Source organism: Homarus americanus, unplaced genomic scaffold, assembly GCF_018991925.1.
Source record: "Homarus americanus isolate GMGI-L3 unplaced genomic scaffold, GMGI_Hamer_2.0 scaffold36191, whole genome shotgun sequence".
Taxonomy (NCBI): Eukaryota; Metazoa; Arthropoda; class Malacostraca; order Decapoda; family Nephropidae; genus Homarus; species Homarus americanus.
The window spans coordinates 54617-72500 of NW_024754176.1; the positions used below are offsets into that span (position 1 = coordinate 54617).

Here is a 17884-nt window from a genome sequence, read left to right on the forward strand (position 1 = left end):
GTGGCGGCGGCAGGGGAGGGGCGGCGAGGGGGTGGAAGGGAGGCAGCGTCAACAGGAGGGCGGCGTCAGCAGGGGAGGGCAGCGTCAGCGGGGAGGGCAGCGTCAGCAGGGAGGGCGGCGTCAGCAGGGAGGGCAGCGTCAGCAGGGAGGGCAGCGTCAGCAGGGAGGGCAGCGTCAGCAGGGGAGGGCAGCGTTAGCGGGAGGGCGGCGAGGGGAGTGGAAGGGAGGGCAGCGTCAGCGGGGAGGGTGGCAGGGCGTTGTACAGGTGGTGGTTGAGAGTCACCGACACTGACAGATACGGACCATCCCGGCGGTAAAAGTCGCGGCGAGAGGTAGCACGTAGATCAGTTACCCCGCCTAGTGTCAATACCCGCCTGCTGGGTATATTTCAGGATGACTACACCCCCTCCCTCCCTCCTCTCTATTCCCTCCCTCCCTCTCTCCCCTCTCTCCTCCTCCCTTCCTCTCTCTCTCTCCCTCCCTTTTCCCTCTCTCCTTCCCTTCCACGCCCACCTCTCTCCCTCCCTCCCTCCCTCCCTTCCTCTTTCCTCCGTTCAAGCTCCCCTTCTCTCTCTCCCTACCACGCTTCATCTCTCTCTCCTTCTCTTCCTTCCATCTTTCCTGACTTCCTCACTTCCTGCCCTGCCTTCCTTCCACGCCCTTCTTCCCTTACGCCCTTCCGACTTGACATCCTCCCTCCCTCCTCCTCCTCCTTCTCTCTCCCTCTCTCTCCCTCCTCCTCTCTCTCCCTCTCTCCCTCCTCCTCCTTCCTCCTCTCTCCCCTCTCTCCTCCTCTCCTCCCCCTCTCCTCCTCTCCTCCTCCTCCTCCCTCCCTCCTCCCCTCCTCCCTCCCTCCCTCTCTCCCTCCTCCCTCCTCCCTCCTCCCTCCCTCCCTCTCACCTGCCCATAAACTAAAGACGTAAGAACCTACCTTAAGTGTCACTCAGATGGCGGCCATAAGAACACTTGAATTACCCTAAAGACTCGACCCTCACACGATGCTTTCTTTCTTTACATGATGAGAACTGGTCTTGTGCGGTAGTCTCAGGGTCATTTGAGCGCCATGTTGTCTGTGGTGGTGTGAGCTGATGGCCTGACAGCACGGGTAGGAGGAGGAGGACAAGTGAGAGGAACGGTAGTAGCAGTAGGTGGAGGAAGACAGGAAGAGGAGGGAGGAGGAAAGACAGGAAGGAGGAGGGGAAGACAGGAGGGAAGACAAGGTGGTGGTAAAGAGGGATGCCATGATGGAGGAGGAGGAGGAAGACAGAAGGGAAGGGAGGGAGGGGGAGACAGGAGGAAGACAAGGGTGGTGAGTAGGGAGGATGCCAAGAGGGAGGAGGAGGAGGAAGACAGGAAAGAGGAGGGGGATGAGGAAGATAAGAAGAGATAAGACAATAGGGAAGAAGTGGAGATAGATGAGGAAGTAGAAGACAAGAGGTGGTGGTAAAGGAGGAGGGGGAAGACAGGAGGGGGAGGAGGAAGTGTTTGCCCTTCTGTCACACGTCCAAGTATTTGTCTTTGCTCACAACACAGTTCATTTCCTCTGCTGTCTCCCTCCCTCTGTTATTACCTTCTTCTTCTTCTTCTTCTTCTTCTTCTATTACCCTCCTGTTATTGTTGTTGTTGTTGTTGATGTTGTTTTTAACTCGCACGTAGAGTAATACCTGTTCTGATATTGTTATAGTTCATTGTTTTACTCACCACAGGAGACTTAACTCTTCTTTGTCTCTTGTTATTTCTTCTTCTTTATTTCTCCATTTTTATCTTTTATTCTTTTTCCTTTTTATATCTTTTAGTTTTTCTTTATTATTATTCATTCCGTTTTTCATCTTTTTACTCTTCTGTTACTATTATTATTATTAGTAGTAGTAGTACTATTATTATTATTAGTACTAGTAGTAGTAGTAGTAGTAGTAACTTACCTTATCATCATAATACCTCATCACACACTCAAGTATTACACCTGTTATCGGGTCTGTAGGTGCAGCTGTAACTCTCATCAACAGGTACAGAGAAAGTACAGCTGTAACACCACTAAGGGTGAAATGCAGCTGTAACACCACAACACATACAGATGTAAAACCATTATGAAACACCTGTATTAGCAAACACAGGTGTATGTATAATGAACAGGTGTGTACAGAAGGTTAATGAAAGTCAGGTGTTATCTTGAACAAAATACCTGTATTTTTTACCACCTGGGGAGGGGGAGGAGGTGTACAACAGTGTTCGTGGTCATCACTAACTGGGCGACACCCACCATGTTGGACCACTACCACGAACCACGAGATTTGGCGCTAGACCATTCATAACCTGACCTGATGATTTCATGGATTAGTTTTGGCTAGGTTAAGTTAGTTTAAATTACTGGTAGATTAAATTAGAATCAATGTAGGTTAGGTTACATTAGATTAGGTTAGGTTAGGTTATGTTGGTCTTGTTCGTGGTGCTTCTCCAACATGGTACATCTGGCCATACTACATCACTCCTCGCCTGGGGGACACACAGCGTTAAGCCACGTTGATGTCCTGAAGGGTGACTCTCCTTAAAAATGTTTTCTCTTCGTCGCCTCTGACTACCATGTGACTTATGTCGTTGTTACACTCAAGCGAGGGAGGTAGACGTGATGTGTGACGTCATCAAGCCGTTCCGATACTACTCAAGAATTACATAAACCTGGTTCAATTAATTACATAAATCTGGCTCCATAATTACATAAATCTGGCTCCTTAATTACATAGACCTGTCTCCACAATTACACAAATCTGACTAAATATCACTTTATCATTACACTCTCTCAGGGTTGCTTAATGAACACGTATATATATTTACATTTTAAGTCTCTATAAATATCTTCTGTAATATTATGTGATACTTCAACATTTACAAAAACCTTACATAATAATAATGATAATAATAATAACAATAATAACAATAGGTACACAAAAATAATAATGAACAGCGGTAAAATAAATTAAGACATGAGAGTTGTTTTACCCGAAGGACAATGTACTTAGTGGAGGAGAAAACATTACGTGATTGGCTGCTTCTTGTTTTACTGACCTGAAACAGCCAATAGCCAACTGGGAAAGCTGGTGACGTCACACAGTATTACAGAGAACGGGGATTAAGGTGCCAGGAGACGGGGAGGGAGACTACTAGATAATTGACATGAATTCACGTTCTAACAGGGAACTTTTTAATTACTTATTCTGAGTCAAGTGGAGGAGAAAACTGACTGACTCACATCCACACTGACTCGTACACCACCTGACTCACGTCCTCGCTGACTCACATCCACACTGACTCGTATCCACACTGACTCATATCGTCTCTGACTCGTATTCACACATATATATTTATAAAAATTATATAAAGACTAACATAAAGAGACCACATCTTACTTAACAGGGGAGGAAGAAAAGGAGGAGAGAGGAGGGAAAGGAGGGAGAGGGAGGAGGGGGATGAAAGGAGAGAGGGAGGAGGGGGATGAAAGGAGGGAGAGAGGGAGGGGAAGGAGGGGCCTAGCTTGAAGGTCTGACCATACTTATATATACAAGTAGAGGAGAGGGAAGGGCAGCTGGCCAGACTTACTACAATTACTTATATCAAACAGTACCATCTTCGACACAAGGCAGAGATAGACACTTAGAAGGGCGAGGAGGCTTATAAGTGTGAGGAAGGTCTACTGAAGTGATGACAGTAGCGGGTGATGATAGTAGTGATGGCAGTAGCGGGTGATGATGAGAGAGAGAGAGCCATCATCCACACGTATGTACAGGGACTTCTCTCTGTGAGTCTTGGGGCTTTATCAATACACACACACACACACACACACACACACACACACACACACACACACACAAGATGGTCTCTCTCAAAGAGTCAGTGAGCTGTTTACTTCATACAGTCATATGTGCACATGAGACCGATACTTCAAGCAACTGATTTTTTAAGAATGCAGAGTTTTATTATTTATATGTATTTATATATATATATATTTTTCTTAATGTTTATTTCTTGAGCTTAAAAAACAGGAAGAACATTGAACGCCACGATAGAAGGAGAAGGAAGGAAAGGAGGAAGGGAGGAGGGAGGAGAGGGAAGGAAGGAGGGAGGTGGGTGTGTTCGAGGCGCTGACCTGAGCTGATGTTTGGAATAGTGGTGATTTAACGTGCCTTCTTCTCTTATTCCTAGGTTATTAAAACAAGACAATTATGTATAAAAGTTCTTAATATTAGAAACATTAATCCATTTACCTTCTGGTCAGCGCCTCGAGTACTTATCATTATTAGTAGTATTTCTCTTCTATGCTAACTCCTTATATTGCTCGAGGTGGCAGCGTGTAGTAGTAATAGTAGTAGTGGTGGTAGTAGTAGTAGTAGTGGTGGTAGTAGTAGTGGTAGTAAATTAAAATGGCGGCGAAGGTGTGGCTATTGGGGAGGATAGGCCACGTTACCAAAATAATGTGGTAGTAGTAGTGGTAGTAGTAGTAGTAGTAGTGGTAGTAGTAGTAGTAGTGGTAGTGGTAGTAGTAGTAGTAGTAGTAGTAGTTAGTAGTAGTAGTGGTACATATACACACACACACACACTACTATGGCCAAGGAGATGATGATGATGATGATAGGGTGGTGGTTGTGGTAATAGTGGTGGTGATAAAGTGATGATAGCTACACACCACCACCACTACCATCACAATCACTGACACACACATACTCACCCCACACACACACACACACACACACACACACACACACACACACACACACACACACACACACACACACACACACACACACACACACACACACACACACACACACACACACACACACACAACAATAATACTGCACATATATCGGGCAGAGAATCCAAGAATATTTAATGTATCCTATATACACATAATTTATATACACACACACACCACACACACACACACACACACACACACACACACACATATATATATAATAGTTTAGGTCGCTTTATGTTACTAGACAAACAACTTGACAGTAGCAGCTACAATCTTGGAGTTCTAGTGAGACCAATAAACATTTTATGCTTCCTCTGCTAATAACCAGTCATGATATGTTGAACCTGTACGAGATAGGTGAGAGATAAGGTATAAGGTGAATGAGGGGAGATAGGGGAGGTAAGGTATTAGGTATGGGTAGGTAAGGTGTTAGGTAGGTAGGGAGGTGTAAGGTGTGTAGGGGAGGTGGTGTGTAGTGTGGGCAGTGGGTGGGTAACAGGTAAGGTGTGGGTATATGTGTAAGGTGTGGTGGGTGGGTGGGGTATAGGTGTAGGTGGAGATGGGAGAGTGGGTGTTAGGTGGGTGGGGAGGTAAGGTGTTTAGGTATAAGGTGTAGGTGTTGGGTGGGTAGGGAGGTATGGTGTGGAGTAGATAGGAGAGTGGGTGTTAGGTGGGTGGGGAGGTGGAGTAACAGGTGGAGTATTAGGTATAAGGTAGGTGGGTAACAGGTAAGGTATTGGGTATAAGGTAGGTAACAGGTAAGGTATTAGGTATAAGGTAGGTAGGGAAGAAAGGTATCATGTAGGTAGGTAGGTAGATATAGGTAAAGGTAAGTATTAGGTGGGTATAGGTAAGATGTAAGGTATTAGGTATAAGGAAGGAGAGTGTAACCTAATCAATTCCTTTAGGATAGATGTCATAGTGCCTTCCTACACACACACACACACACACACACACACACACACACACACACACACACACACACACACACACACACACACACACACACACACACACACACACACACACACAACACACACACACACAAAGACTAGACCCATCTATTTCTCTATCCTCTGCGTCTAGATGGATAGATTTCTTCAAGGCTTGGCTGGATATAATAGGCCACTGTTCCTGTCTCCTGTGTGTGGAGTGTGCTGCTGGGTGTGCAGTGTGTGTGGGTGGGTGTGTGGTGGGTGTGGGGTCAGGTGTGGAGTGTAGTGGGTGGGTTGACATACAGTGGAATGAAAAGGATTAGGAAAGACAGAAAGATGATTGGAATATAGAGGAAGAAGATTAGGATTAATAATAAGAGTGAAATGTAGAGACCAACAACACTAAGATGGGGAGATGAGAGAGAGAGATGAGAGAAATAGAGAGAGAGGAGAGAGAGATGAGAGAGAGAGATGAGAGAGAGATGAGAGAGATGAGATGAGAGAGAGATAGAGATAGGGGTAAAGAGATTAAGATAAAGGAGATATGAGAGAAGTTGAAGTGAGATAAAAGAAAAGCCGTGATGAAGACAAAAGGTTTACACACAAGCGTTTATAATCTTAAATGGGGAGGGAGAGACAGGAGGGAGTGGGGGGAGGGAGGGAGGAGGGAGGGAGCCGGGGAGAGGGGGAGAGGGAGGAGGGAGTGGGGAGACGGAGAGGAGATGAGGTGGGGGTTGGGAAGGAAGGTGGTAGTTAGGGTGATTGGAGGAGAGATGAGGAGGAGGAGGGGGTTAAGTAGTAGTAATAGAAGTAGTAATAGTAATAGTAATAGTAATAGTAATAATGTACAATTGACGTGTATTTCTGGGTATACATATATATACTTAATATCATTATTGAGAGAAGAACACACACACACACACACACACACTCACACACACACACACGTATATAATATCTCTCTATTTAACATTGATTTTAAAGGTACCTGTTTGACCTTTTATTTCTAGAGGACTTAGGGTCATCTGACGTCATCACTGGAGAAGGAACAAGGAGACCTTTATCTCTGTCTCTCCATCAATGGCTTCGTCAATGTCTCTTTCTCCGGTGTGTTTTTTGCCAGCAGGAACAGTCAGATGTGTAGCAGTAGTAGTAGTAGTAGTAGTAGCAGTAGTAGGGAGAGGTCACGGGTGAGAGAACGTCAGCAGGCAACCCGTCAGCAGCAGGGCAGGGAGATAGTAGGAAGACGCCGCTGACTACGCTGACCGCCGCTCACATCAGGCTGCTGCAGGGAGGGAGGAGGACCCGTCAGCTGTCAGTATATGTTCTGTCGTATACTGTCATACACCATACTTCACCATACATCACCATACATTCACCATACATCATATACACCCCATAAACCACCATACACACACCATACACTCACCATACACCACCATACACTCACATATACACTCATACACATACCATACACCACACACCATACACTCCATACCTCCATACACACACCATACACACACCATACACTCACCATACACATACACACACCACCATACTCACCATACACACCCATACACACACCATACACTACCATACACACCATACACCACCATACACCTACATACACTCTACACCTACGTACCATTACACTACTTACAGTATTATATTTATTAAATACACAATAATCATCTAAGTTAAAAGACATAGAATCAAAATAATAAACAAAAAGAAAGAATAAGTGTGATGATAAATAAGAATAAGGGAGAAATAAGGATAAACTAGGAAGCAAAATAAAAGCAGGAATAGATGAAGAATAATAAGAGATAGAGAGGGAATTGGAATAACGAAGGTGAAGATGATAATGTAAATAATAAATTGAATGATAAAGATGGGAATAAGTAGAATGTGGAATAACAGGAAATACAGGTAAAATATTGGGTTTATTTACACCTAATGGAGGAAGATAAACAAACACACATACACCCCCACCAACCATACACAAACACCCACACACAAACAACCTCTACCCACCAATACATACACATACACACACACCCCAGATACACAATATACTCTGCCACTGATTATTTCACACTCTCAACCTCCCACAAACAAACACACCCCCTCCTCAGTCACCCCCTCCTCAAACACCCCCCTCTCCCAGTAAACACCCCCTCCTCCCAGTAAACACCCCTCCTCCCAGTAAACACCCCCTCCTCCCAGTGACACCTCCTCCCAGTAAACACCCCCTCCTCAGTAACTTCCCCTCTCCCAGTAACCCCTCCTCCCAGTAAACACCCCTCCTCCCAGTAAACACCCTCTCCGTAAAACCCCTCCTCCCATAAACACCCCCTCCTCCCAGTAAACCACCCCTCTCCCAGTAAACACACTCACCAACCTCCACAAACAAACACCCCCCTCCTCACAGTAAACACCCCCCCTCCCTCGTAAACACCCCCCTCCTCAGATAAACACCCCCCTCTTCCCAGTAGCTTACCCCCTCCTCCCAGTAAACACCCTCCTCCCAGTAAACACCCCCTCCTCAGTAAACACCCCCTCCTCCCAGTAAAACACCCCCCCTCTTCCCAATCGCACCCCCCCCTCCTCCAGTAAACACCCCCTCTCCCAGTAAACACCTCCTCCCCAGTAAACACCCCCACACCCCCTCCTCCCAGTAAACACCCCCTCCTCAGTAAACACCCTCCTCAGTAAACACCCCCTCCTCTTTAGTAAACACCCCTCCTCCAATAAAACACCCCCTCCTCCCAGTAAACACCCCCCTCCTCCCAGTAAACACCCCCTCCTCCCAGTAAACACCCCCCTCCTCCCAGTAAACACCCCCCTCCTCCAGTAAACACCCTCTCCCAGTAAACACCCCCTCCTCCCAGTAAACACCCCCTCCTCCCAGTAAACACCCCCCTCCCTCCCAGTAAACCCCCTCCTCCCAGTAAACACCCCCCTCCTCCCAGTAAACACCCCCCTCCTCCAGTAAACACCCCCTCCTCCCAGTAAACACCCCTCCTCCAGTAAACACCCCCCTCCTCCCAACACCCCCTCCTCCCAGTAAACACCCCCTCCTCCCAGTAAACACCCCCTCCTCCCAGTAAACACCCCCCCCTCCTCCCAGTAAACACCCCCCCCTCCTCCCCAGCCCCCTCCCAGTAACACACCCTCCTCCCAGTAAACACCTCCCCCTCCCACAAAAAACACCCCCTCCTCCCAGTAAACACCCCCCCTCCTCCCAGTAAACACCCCTCCTCCCAGTAAACACCCCCTCCTCCCAGTAAACACCCCCCTCCTCCCAGTAAACACCCCCTCCTCCCAGTAAACACCCCCTCCTCCCAGTAAACACCCCCTCCTCCCCAGTAAACACCCCCCTCCTCCCAGTAAACACCCCCTCCTCCCAGTAAACACCCCCCTCCTCCCAGTAAACACCCCCTCCTCCCAGTAAACACCCTCCTCCCAGTAAACACCCCCTCCTCCCAGTAAACACCCTCTCCCAGTAAGCACCCCCCTCCTCCCAGTAAACACCTCCTCCCAGTAAACACCCCCCTCCTCCCAGTAAACACCCCCTCCTCCCAGTAAACACCCCTCCTCCCAGTAAACACACCCCTCCTCCCAGTAAACACCCCCCCTCCTCCCAGTAAACACCCCCTCCTCCCAGTAAACACCCCTCCTCCCAGTAAACCCCCTCCTCCCAGTAAACACCCTCTCCCAGTAAACCCCCCTCCTCAGTAAACACCCCCCTCCTCCCAGTAAACACCCCCCCCTCCCTCCCAGTAAACACCCCCCCTCCTCCCAGTAAACACCCCCCTCCTCCCAGTAGCCCCCTCCTCCCAGTAAACACCCCCTCCTCCCAGTAAACACCCCCTCCTCCCAGTAACACACCCCCTCCTCCCAGTAAACACCCCTCCTCCCAGTAAACACCTCCTCCCAGTAAACACCCTCCCAGTAAACACCCCTCCCAGTAAACCCCTCCTCCCAGTAAACACCTCCTCCCAGTAAACACCTCCTCCCAGTAAACACCCTCCTCCCAGTAAACACCCCCTCCTCCTGTAAACACCCCCTCCTCCCAGTAAACACCCCCTCCTGAAACACCCAGTAACACCCTCCCAGTAAACACCCCCTCCCAGTAAACACCTCCCAGTAAACACCCTCCTCAGTAAACACCCCTCCTCCCAGTAAACACCTCCTCCCAGTAAACACCCTCACCTCCCAAACACCCTCCTCCCAGTAAACACCTCCTCCCAGTAAACACCTCCTCCCAGTAAACACTCCTCCTGTAACACCTCCTGCAAACACCCCCTCCTCCCAGTAAACACCCCTCCTCCCAGTAAACACCCCTCTCCTCCTCCCAGTAAACACCCCTCCTCCCAGTAGCACTCCTCCCAGTAACACCCTCCTCCCAGAACACCTCCCCTCCTCCCAGTAAACACCTCCCAGTAAATCCTCCCAGTAACACCCCCTCCTTCCCAGTAACACCCTCCTCCTGTAAACACCCCTCCCCCTCCCAGTAACACCCCCTACCCCCAAAACAGAAGGTGTGTAGGTGTGTGTATGTGTGTCTCACCGTGGTTGGTGGGGTAGGCTGACTGGGGTACTTTTTTGGGGAGTTGTTGAGCTTCCGTCCCTTGGCTGGCACCTTGAGTATCTCTTTGGCGGCGGAACTCTTCATTCCTGGGGCTTGGCGCTTTGTAGGTCAGGGTCTGTGAGGGGGAGATACTCAACTGTGGTCACGATGGAGGGACGTAAATAATAAGGGGTCATGGAGGTTAATTGGGGGTCACGGAGGTTAATTATTATTTTTGGGGAAGGTTTGGTGGGGGTTTTGGAGGGTTGAATTGAAGGGGAGTCGAGTTGATGGGGGTGTCGAGTGAGGGGTCGAGTTGAAGAGAGGAGTTGAGGTGGTCGACTGAGGGTGAGGTGGAAGTGGGTCGATTTATGGGAGGTCAAGTTGATGGGGTTGGGTAGGGAGTCGAGTTAAGGAGGGTCGATCTGGGTCAGGTGAAGTGGAGGAAATCGGTTATGTTGTCATAAGTATTGAAGGAGGAGGTGGAGGAAGAGGAGGAGACGGAGGCAGAAGAGAAAAATGAAAAGGAGAGGAAGGAGGAAAAGAAGGAAGAGGAGAAGAAGGAGGAAGAAAAAATGAAGAGGAGGGGAGGAGGAGAAGAGGAGAAATGGAATAAAACGAAAAAGAAGAGTGGAAGGAGGAAGAGGAGGAGGAGAGAAGAAGTGTTGATTTAACATAGAAAGAAAGTCATGATTGATGGATATGAAGAAACAGACGGAAAAAACAGATAGACAGACAGACAGACAGACGGAGAGACAGACAATTAATCAATGAAGGAAACTAACTCACGAGGTATACAATGCGGGGATTAAATAACCACAAATTATTACCACCAATTAATTATATTTCCACCCAAAAATAATTGCAACCGAAATTAATTAATAAGCAAATTATATTAACGAAATAAAAAGAAGAAGAATGAATGATTACGTAACATTGAAATTAATTATCTCTTAACAGGTGATAACTTCAGGTAATTATATTGTGAATATGTAAATAAATATCCCATTCTGTAAATAACTGTACCATCCCATGAAATACAATTAATTATCCTAACTTATTGATGTATATTTAACTACAATATTCTACTGAGAAATATAATTAATTGCAGGGATTATATATTCAGTTATTGATATACACCTGAAGTGACCCTGATACCTGTATTAATTAGTTCAGGTGTGTTGGGGAGGCACACACACACACACACACACATCTGTTAACCACGAAATTAAACGCAAAAACAAAACAAAAATAACATAAACAGAATAAAATAATCATAAAAAAATAAATCAGAAAATAAAACAAAAATAAAAATACGAAAAAAATCACGAACACAAAAAATAAACAAACCCCAAAACATCGAAAACCTAAAAAAAAAAAATTTTCTCGACACAAGAACAAAAAGTCATTCAAGAAAAGAAAGTTTGTCTCCAAATATTAGAAACTTGTATCACTTTCTAGCGTACAGCACTTATGGGGCGAGGGAAGGGGTGGGGTGGGGGGGAGTGAGAGGGGAAATGGGGGAGGGAGAAAATGAGGAAGAAGAGGAGAAGGAGGAGAGGGGTAAGAGGATGAAAGAGATGAGAGAGAAGGAATGAAGAAGAGTGAAGGGAAAGTAAAGTAGACTGGAGACAACAGAGAGGGAGAAGATGGAGGAGGAAGGAGGAAAGGGAAGAAGAGGGATAGAGAAGAGAGGAGGAAGGAAGAAGAGAGGAGGAGAAAGGAGACGAGAGAGAGAGGGGGGAATTTGAGACTATTTCAGAGACTTCAACCTCTCTCTCTCTCCTTCTAGCTGAAAAAAGTACACAAATTTTATCACACACACACACACACACACACACACACACACACACACACACACACACACACACACACACACACACACAAATACCTTCACTCTTCGACTTGCCACTGCGGATCTCCTTAGCCTTGGGTGGCATGTAGATTTCTGTAACACAAGAAAAAATTATTAATTAAGTTCTTTCACTCTATCATCCCCACTCCAATTCCCTTCCTACCCCCACACACCCCCTCTCTCCGCTCTCCCCCACCTCCCCCACACACCCTCTCACGCCCCCTCCCTCCCCAAGACGTAAAATAACAGGTGTTGAAAATTTCATGTTGACACCTGAAGAAAATACCTAAATAAATATGCAATAACATGCTTGGTTGTGTGTGTGTGTGTGTGTGTGTGTGTGTGTGTGTGTGTGTGTGTGTGTGTGTGTGTGTGTGTGTGTGTGTGTGTGTGTGTGTGTGTTTCATACATAATGCCTAACTATCTATGTCTATCTGGCTGCTCTGTCCTTCTGTCTGTCTGTCTGTCTGTCAGTGTGTCTGTCTTCTCTTGGCGCTAGTCCTGCCATATGTAAATAAGTCATTCGATTAATCGATGAAAATGAGAAATAGCCTGAATAACTCCTTGAGGATGAAGAAGAAGAAGAAGAAGAAGAAGAAGAAGGAAGAGGAAGAAGGAAGAGGAAGAAGAAGAAGAAGAAGAACAAGAAGAACAAGAACAAGAACAAGAACAAGAACAAGAACGAAGAAGAGAAGAAGAACAAGAAGAAAGAAGAAAGGAGTCATAGTATCCCTCCTCCTCCCCCCCTGGCGAAGCTCGTCCCGTCAGTCCCATCATAAATACATAAGAGTGATATATGCACACTGTCACGCTATACACCCACCACCACCACAGCCGCCATTACCACCACCACAGCCGCCATCACCACCACCACAGCCGCCATCACCACCACCACAGCCGCCAACACCACCACCACCACAGCAGCGCTGCCGCCATCACCACCACCACAGCCGCTGCCGCCATCACCACCACCACAGCCGCCATCACCACCACCGCCACCACAGCCGCCATCACCACCACCACAGCCGCCAACACCACCACCAGCCGCCGCCGCCATCACCAACCACGCCGCCGCCGCCATCACCACCTCCACAGCCGCCGCCGCCATCACCACCTCCAGCCGCCGCCTCCCATCACCACCACCACGCCGCCGCCGCCATCACCACCACCACCATAGCCACACCACGACCACCACCACCACCACCACCACTACCACTGTCTGTCTGTCACCTGACCTCACTCTATACCTCCTCCCCCCCTCTCCTCCTCCTCTCTCTCTCTCCTCTCCTCCCCCAGCTGGTGGATCGTCGCCAGATTTGGTTTATTTATTCATATTTCATCCGACTTGACCAACCAGCCTCTTGTACTGTCTGACTGTCCTTCTGTCTGTTTGTCTGTCGTCTATAGAGGGCCTTGTACCGTCTCCTCTGTCTACACACACACACACACACACACACACACACACACACACACACACACACACTGTTCTCCTGATGACCCCAGAAAGATGTGTTTATTTTCATGTTATATTCGGCTGTACTGTTTTTGTGTCTGTCTGTGTCTGATGGCCTGTGCGTCTATATTGTCTATCTGTCTGTCTATACTGTCTGCCTGCGTCCGTACTATCTGTCTGTCTATACTGTCTGCCTGCGTCCGTACTATCTGTCTGTCTATACTGTCTGCCTGCGTCCGTACTATCTGTCTGTTTATACTGTCTGTCTATCTGTAGGTCGTTATTGTATTTCTGTCTGTCTCTACTGTCTGTCTATGTCTGTACTTCCTGATGTCTGTCTGTCTATTTGCCTGTCTGTCTGTCTGTCTGGCTGTCTCATCACTGCGTAGAATCACATTGTCTTCAGATGACCTAAAAAAAATATGTTGATTTGCATTTTATATACAACTGACCAACCGACTTCCTGTACTGTCTGTCTGTCTGTCTGTCTGTCCTCTCCAGTATGTAGACCCCCCCCCCTGCCTCCTCCCTATCAAGACACTCCCTATCTCCTCTATATGTAAATTGGGTGAGAGAGGAAGATTCGTGTATGTGTGTGTGTATGTGTGTGTGTGTGTGTGTGTGTGTGTGTGTGTATGTAGCCTCTTCCTGTCGCATCCGTCTACACACACACACACACACACGCACAGCAACCAGAGATGAATTCATTTGACTCATCTATACAATGTAAGGAATTCGTCTTGTTTCTCATTAATGTAAATTATTAAAGCAATGTTGATATTTTTTTCTCCTGATAATGTTCTTTCACCTGTAAATTCCCCTTCAAACATTTAATTAACTACAACAACAAAATTAATTAATCTTTTTATATTGTTAAATACTTGAGATGTCTAACGTTTGATGATGAATAAAGAATGAAAAAAATTCATATCTATTTACTGGTCACGTTGTTGCATCTTTCAATTGCAGTTCCTTGTTTGCAATTTGGTCTCTGCAGTACGATAAGTTGAGTTAGGTGGACTGGCAGTTCATTGGTGTCACTCGCTTCCCTTACCTCCCTCGGGTGACCTGGCGGGCGTACGATGTGTATGTTTTTCTCGTCTCTTTTGTTTATATACCGTTTAAGACTACCGCTTAAGACAACCCCTCAAGAATTACCTTAAGAATTACCCTCAAGATCTATTCCTTAAGAACCACCTCCTCACAAAATTACCCTCTAATTGAACTACCTCCTCATCAAACTACCCCCTCCAATTTAACCACCTCCTCAAGAACTAACCCCTCGAGTACGACTTAAAAAAGACTCACCGTTGAGCTTGATGTCGCCCTCCGTCTCGCCCAGGGAGTTCTTGGCCACACACTTGTAGGTGGTGTTGTCGTCCCGCGAGAAGTTGAACACAGTGAGCTTCATGTGGATCCTGTACACCGTCTCAAAGGTCTCGGAGCGATACTTCTCTGAGTTAAGGATCATCATGTCCTTCCTCACCCAGTAGCTGATGGCCTGGTGGGGAGAGATAGGAGGTGTTTAGTGGTGGTGGTGAGGGGGAGAGGGGGGTGATAATGGGTGAAGGTGGTGGGTGGTGGTAGTCGTTAATGGTGGGTAGTAGGGGTAGATGGTGCTGATGGTTGTGGGTATGTCAGTGAGTGATGGTGGTGGGGGTGTTAATGGGTGATGGTAATGGTGGTGATGGGTGGTAGGGGAGCAGAGAGGGACACTCACCTTGGGGAAGGCCTCGACGAAACACTCTATAGTAACGTTGTCCCCAGTGGGTACCCCGACGAGCTGGTTGGGGACGTGGATCTGTGGGGGGACTGTGAGGGAGAGAGAGAGAGAGAGAGCGAGTGAGAGATAGAGAGAAAGTGAGAGAAAGAATGAGATATAATTACCATTTAATCGATGTTATATTATAAGAAAAAAGAACTTTAAATATTCTGATAAATTTTCAGATTGTCTCTAAAATGAGAGGAATATTACTGATAATTGACGTAAATGGAATAAATTGAAGAAAAACTTATGTAATGAAGTTTAGTATATTAGTTCTAATATTGGATTACATGTAGACTATACCGTATAGTCCACACACACACACACACACACACACACACACACACACACACACACACACACACACACACACACACACACAGATCACAAAAAACATCACAAAAACTAATCCTCAACATGTAATAATAGTGGAGCAGCCCCTTGAAGATGAAGTGGCACTCACAAACAAACGTACAACCTTAACTAAAAAAAATTACCAATTATCCCCTCACTAACTACTCCAGGTATTATGTCTGTAGTTACTGTAAGATGGTCATGAGGGTTGTGGTGAGGTGTAGTGTGTGTGTGTAGTGTGTGTGGTGTGTGTGGTGTGTGTAGTGTGTGTGGTTTGTTTACCTGTGTACTTGGCCTCCATCTTGTCATGAGAAAATGTAAACACTATTGAGTTAGAGTGAAGTAAAGTTTCCTGTTAAGATCTGGAGGAAAAATATTGTGTCTGTTGTAGTTAATTTAGGTTTTGTATTTTATCTCTCCCTACTTTTATTTTTATTTCTCTCTCCTTTTTATTTCTCGTTGTCTTCTCCTTCTCTCCCTCTCTCTAAGATATGAGAAGTGCACACAAATGAAAGTCTACACACACACACACACACACACACACACACACACACACACACACACACAGGTACTCACACTCCACGTCGAGGGTGATCCTCTTGCTCACTGAAGGAGGAACACCATTGGAGGCGATACACAGGTAAGCCCCCATGTGCGTCCTGCTCACCTGAAGCAGCGAGAGAGACGGACCGTTGTGGACTGGCTCTGTACAGGTGGAAAGAGTACGTGTTACCAGGGATTAGTACATGTTCCATACACACATATTACATAGACTAAGCAGGTGAGATAAGAGTACATGATTTATATAATTAGTACACGTAACAATAATCTGTTCAGGTAGGAAGAGTACATGTTAGGTGGGGTAAGAGTACAGGTTACACAATATCTGAGTGCTTGTTAAATCTGCATTGGGTGTATGTTAGAGGGTTTGTGAGTACATATTACACACACACACACACACACACACACACACACACACACCTCCAGTGAAAATAGTCAACATCATTATATATATATTGAAATAAAAAAAATATGTGTTTGTTCAGCAACTCTGTACACCTGGGACGAGGAGGCGCCACCTGTGCATTAACCCATTAACAGGTGAGCACGAGGTCAGGGAGTGAGGTGGGTCAGGAGGAGGTGAGAGAGAGGACTCTACAGGAAGGATTTGCTGGGTCACTCTTTCCACACACACACACACACACACACACACACACACACACACACATATTCACTGCCCATACACACACACACTGTCCCCCAAGCACACAGACACATACACACACACTATCCCTTACACACACACACACACACACACACACACACACACACACACACACACACACACACACACACACACACACACACACACACACACACACACACACACACACACACACACACACACACACACACACACACACACACACACACACACACACACACACACACACACACACACACACACACACACACACACACACACACACACACACACACACACACACACACACACACACACACACACACACACACACACACACACACACACACACACACACACACACACAACAGAGAAATCCCATTTGCACATTGGTCTGACCTCTGCCAGTCTTTTTTGTGTTTTCTTTTGTCTCCGCCGAGTGTGTTGTCGAATGTTGCTGATTTAGTCATTTGTTGCTGTTTTGTTGTATATTTTGGTTGGTTGGTGTTTGTTGTGTTTTAATGTGTTTTTATTGCGTTTTGGTTGTGTTATTGTTGTGTGTTTTTTTAGTTTTATTGTTGCATTTGGTTGGTTGTTATAGTGAAGTAGTAGACTGTCTGTCTGTCTGTATGTCTGTCTCGCTTTCCGTTCCTTCTCATTTGTTCTTTTTCTCTCCACTTTTCTGTCTGTCTGTCTGTCAGGATAAGTTGTTTGCCACCCGTCTTGTCGTCTTAATAACACTAGTCTGTTTACCTGAGTTAACTTAAGACCGATGCTGATGGAGTGACCAACCTCTCGTGTGTGTGTGTGTGTGTGTGTGTGTGTGTGTGTGTGTGTGTGTGTGTGTGTTTGCAGCGTATTTACGTATCACTACAGACAAAAATTTACACATCCCATTCGACAAACTGTAAATTAATTCAGTCATTAATTTACATATATTCACACATAGTAAAGACAATGTTAATCATTCCAGGAAGTTATTTACACGTCTT

General features: G+C 46.4%; 1 protein-coding gene across 1 annotated transcript in view; it reads right to left on the bottom strand.

The window, feature by feature from the left end:
• Positions 1–5056: 5056 nt before the first annotated feature.
• The window catches only part of LOC121855711 (lachesin-like), a 26147-nt gene continuing 13319 nt past the window's right edge, over positions 5057–17884 (bottom strand). Inside the window, 6 exon segments of the mRNA XM_042350801.1 lie at positions 5057–5097; positions 10262–10397; positions 12145–12209; positions 14878–15070; positions 15290–15381; positions 16265–16393. Of these exon segments, the coding sequence (XP_042206735.1) occupies positions 5057–5097; positions 10262–10397; positions 12145–12209; positions 14878–15070; positions 15290–15381; positions 16265–16393 (656 nt within the window).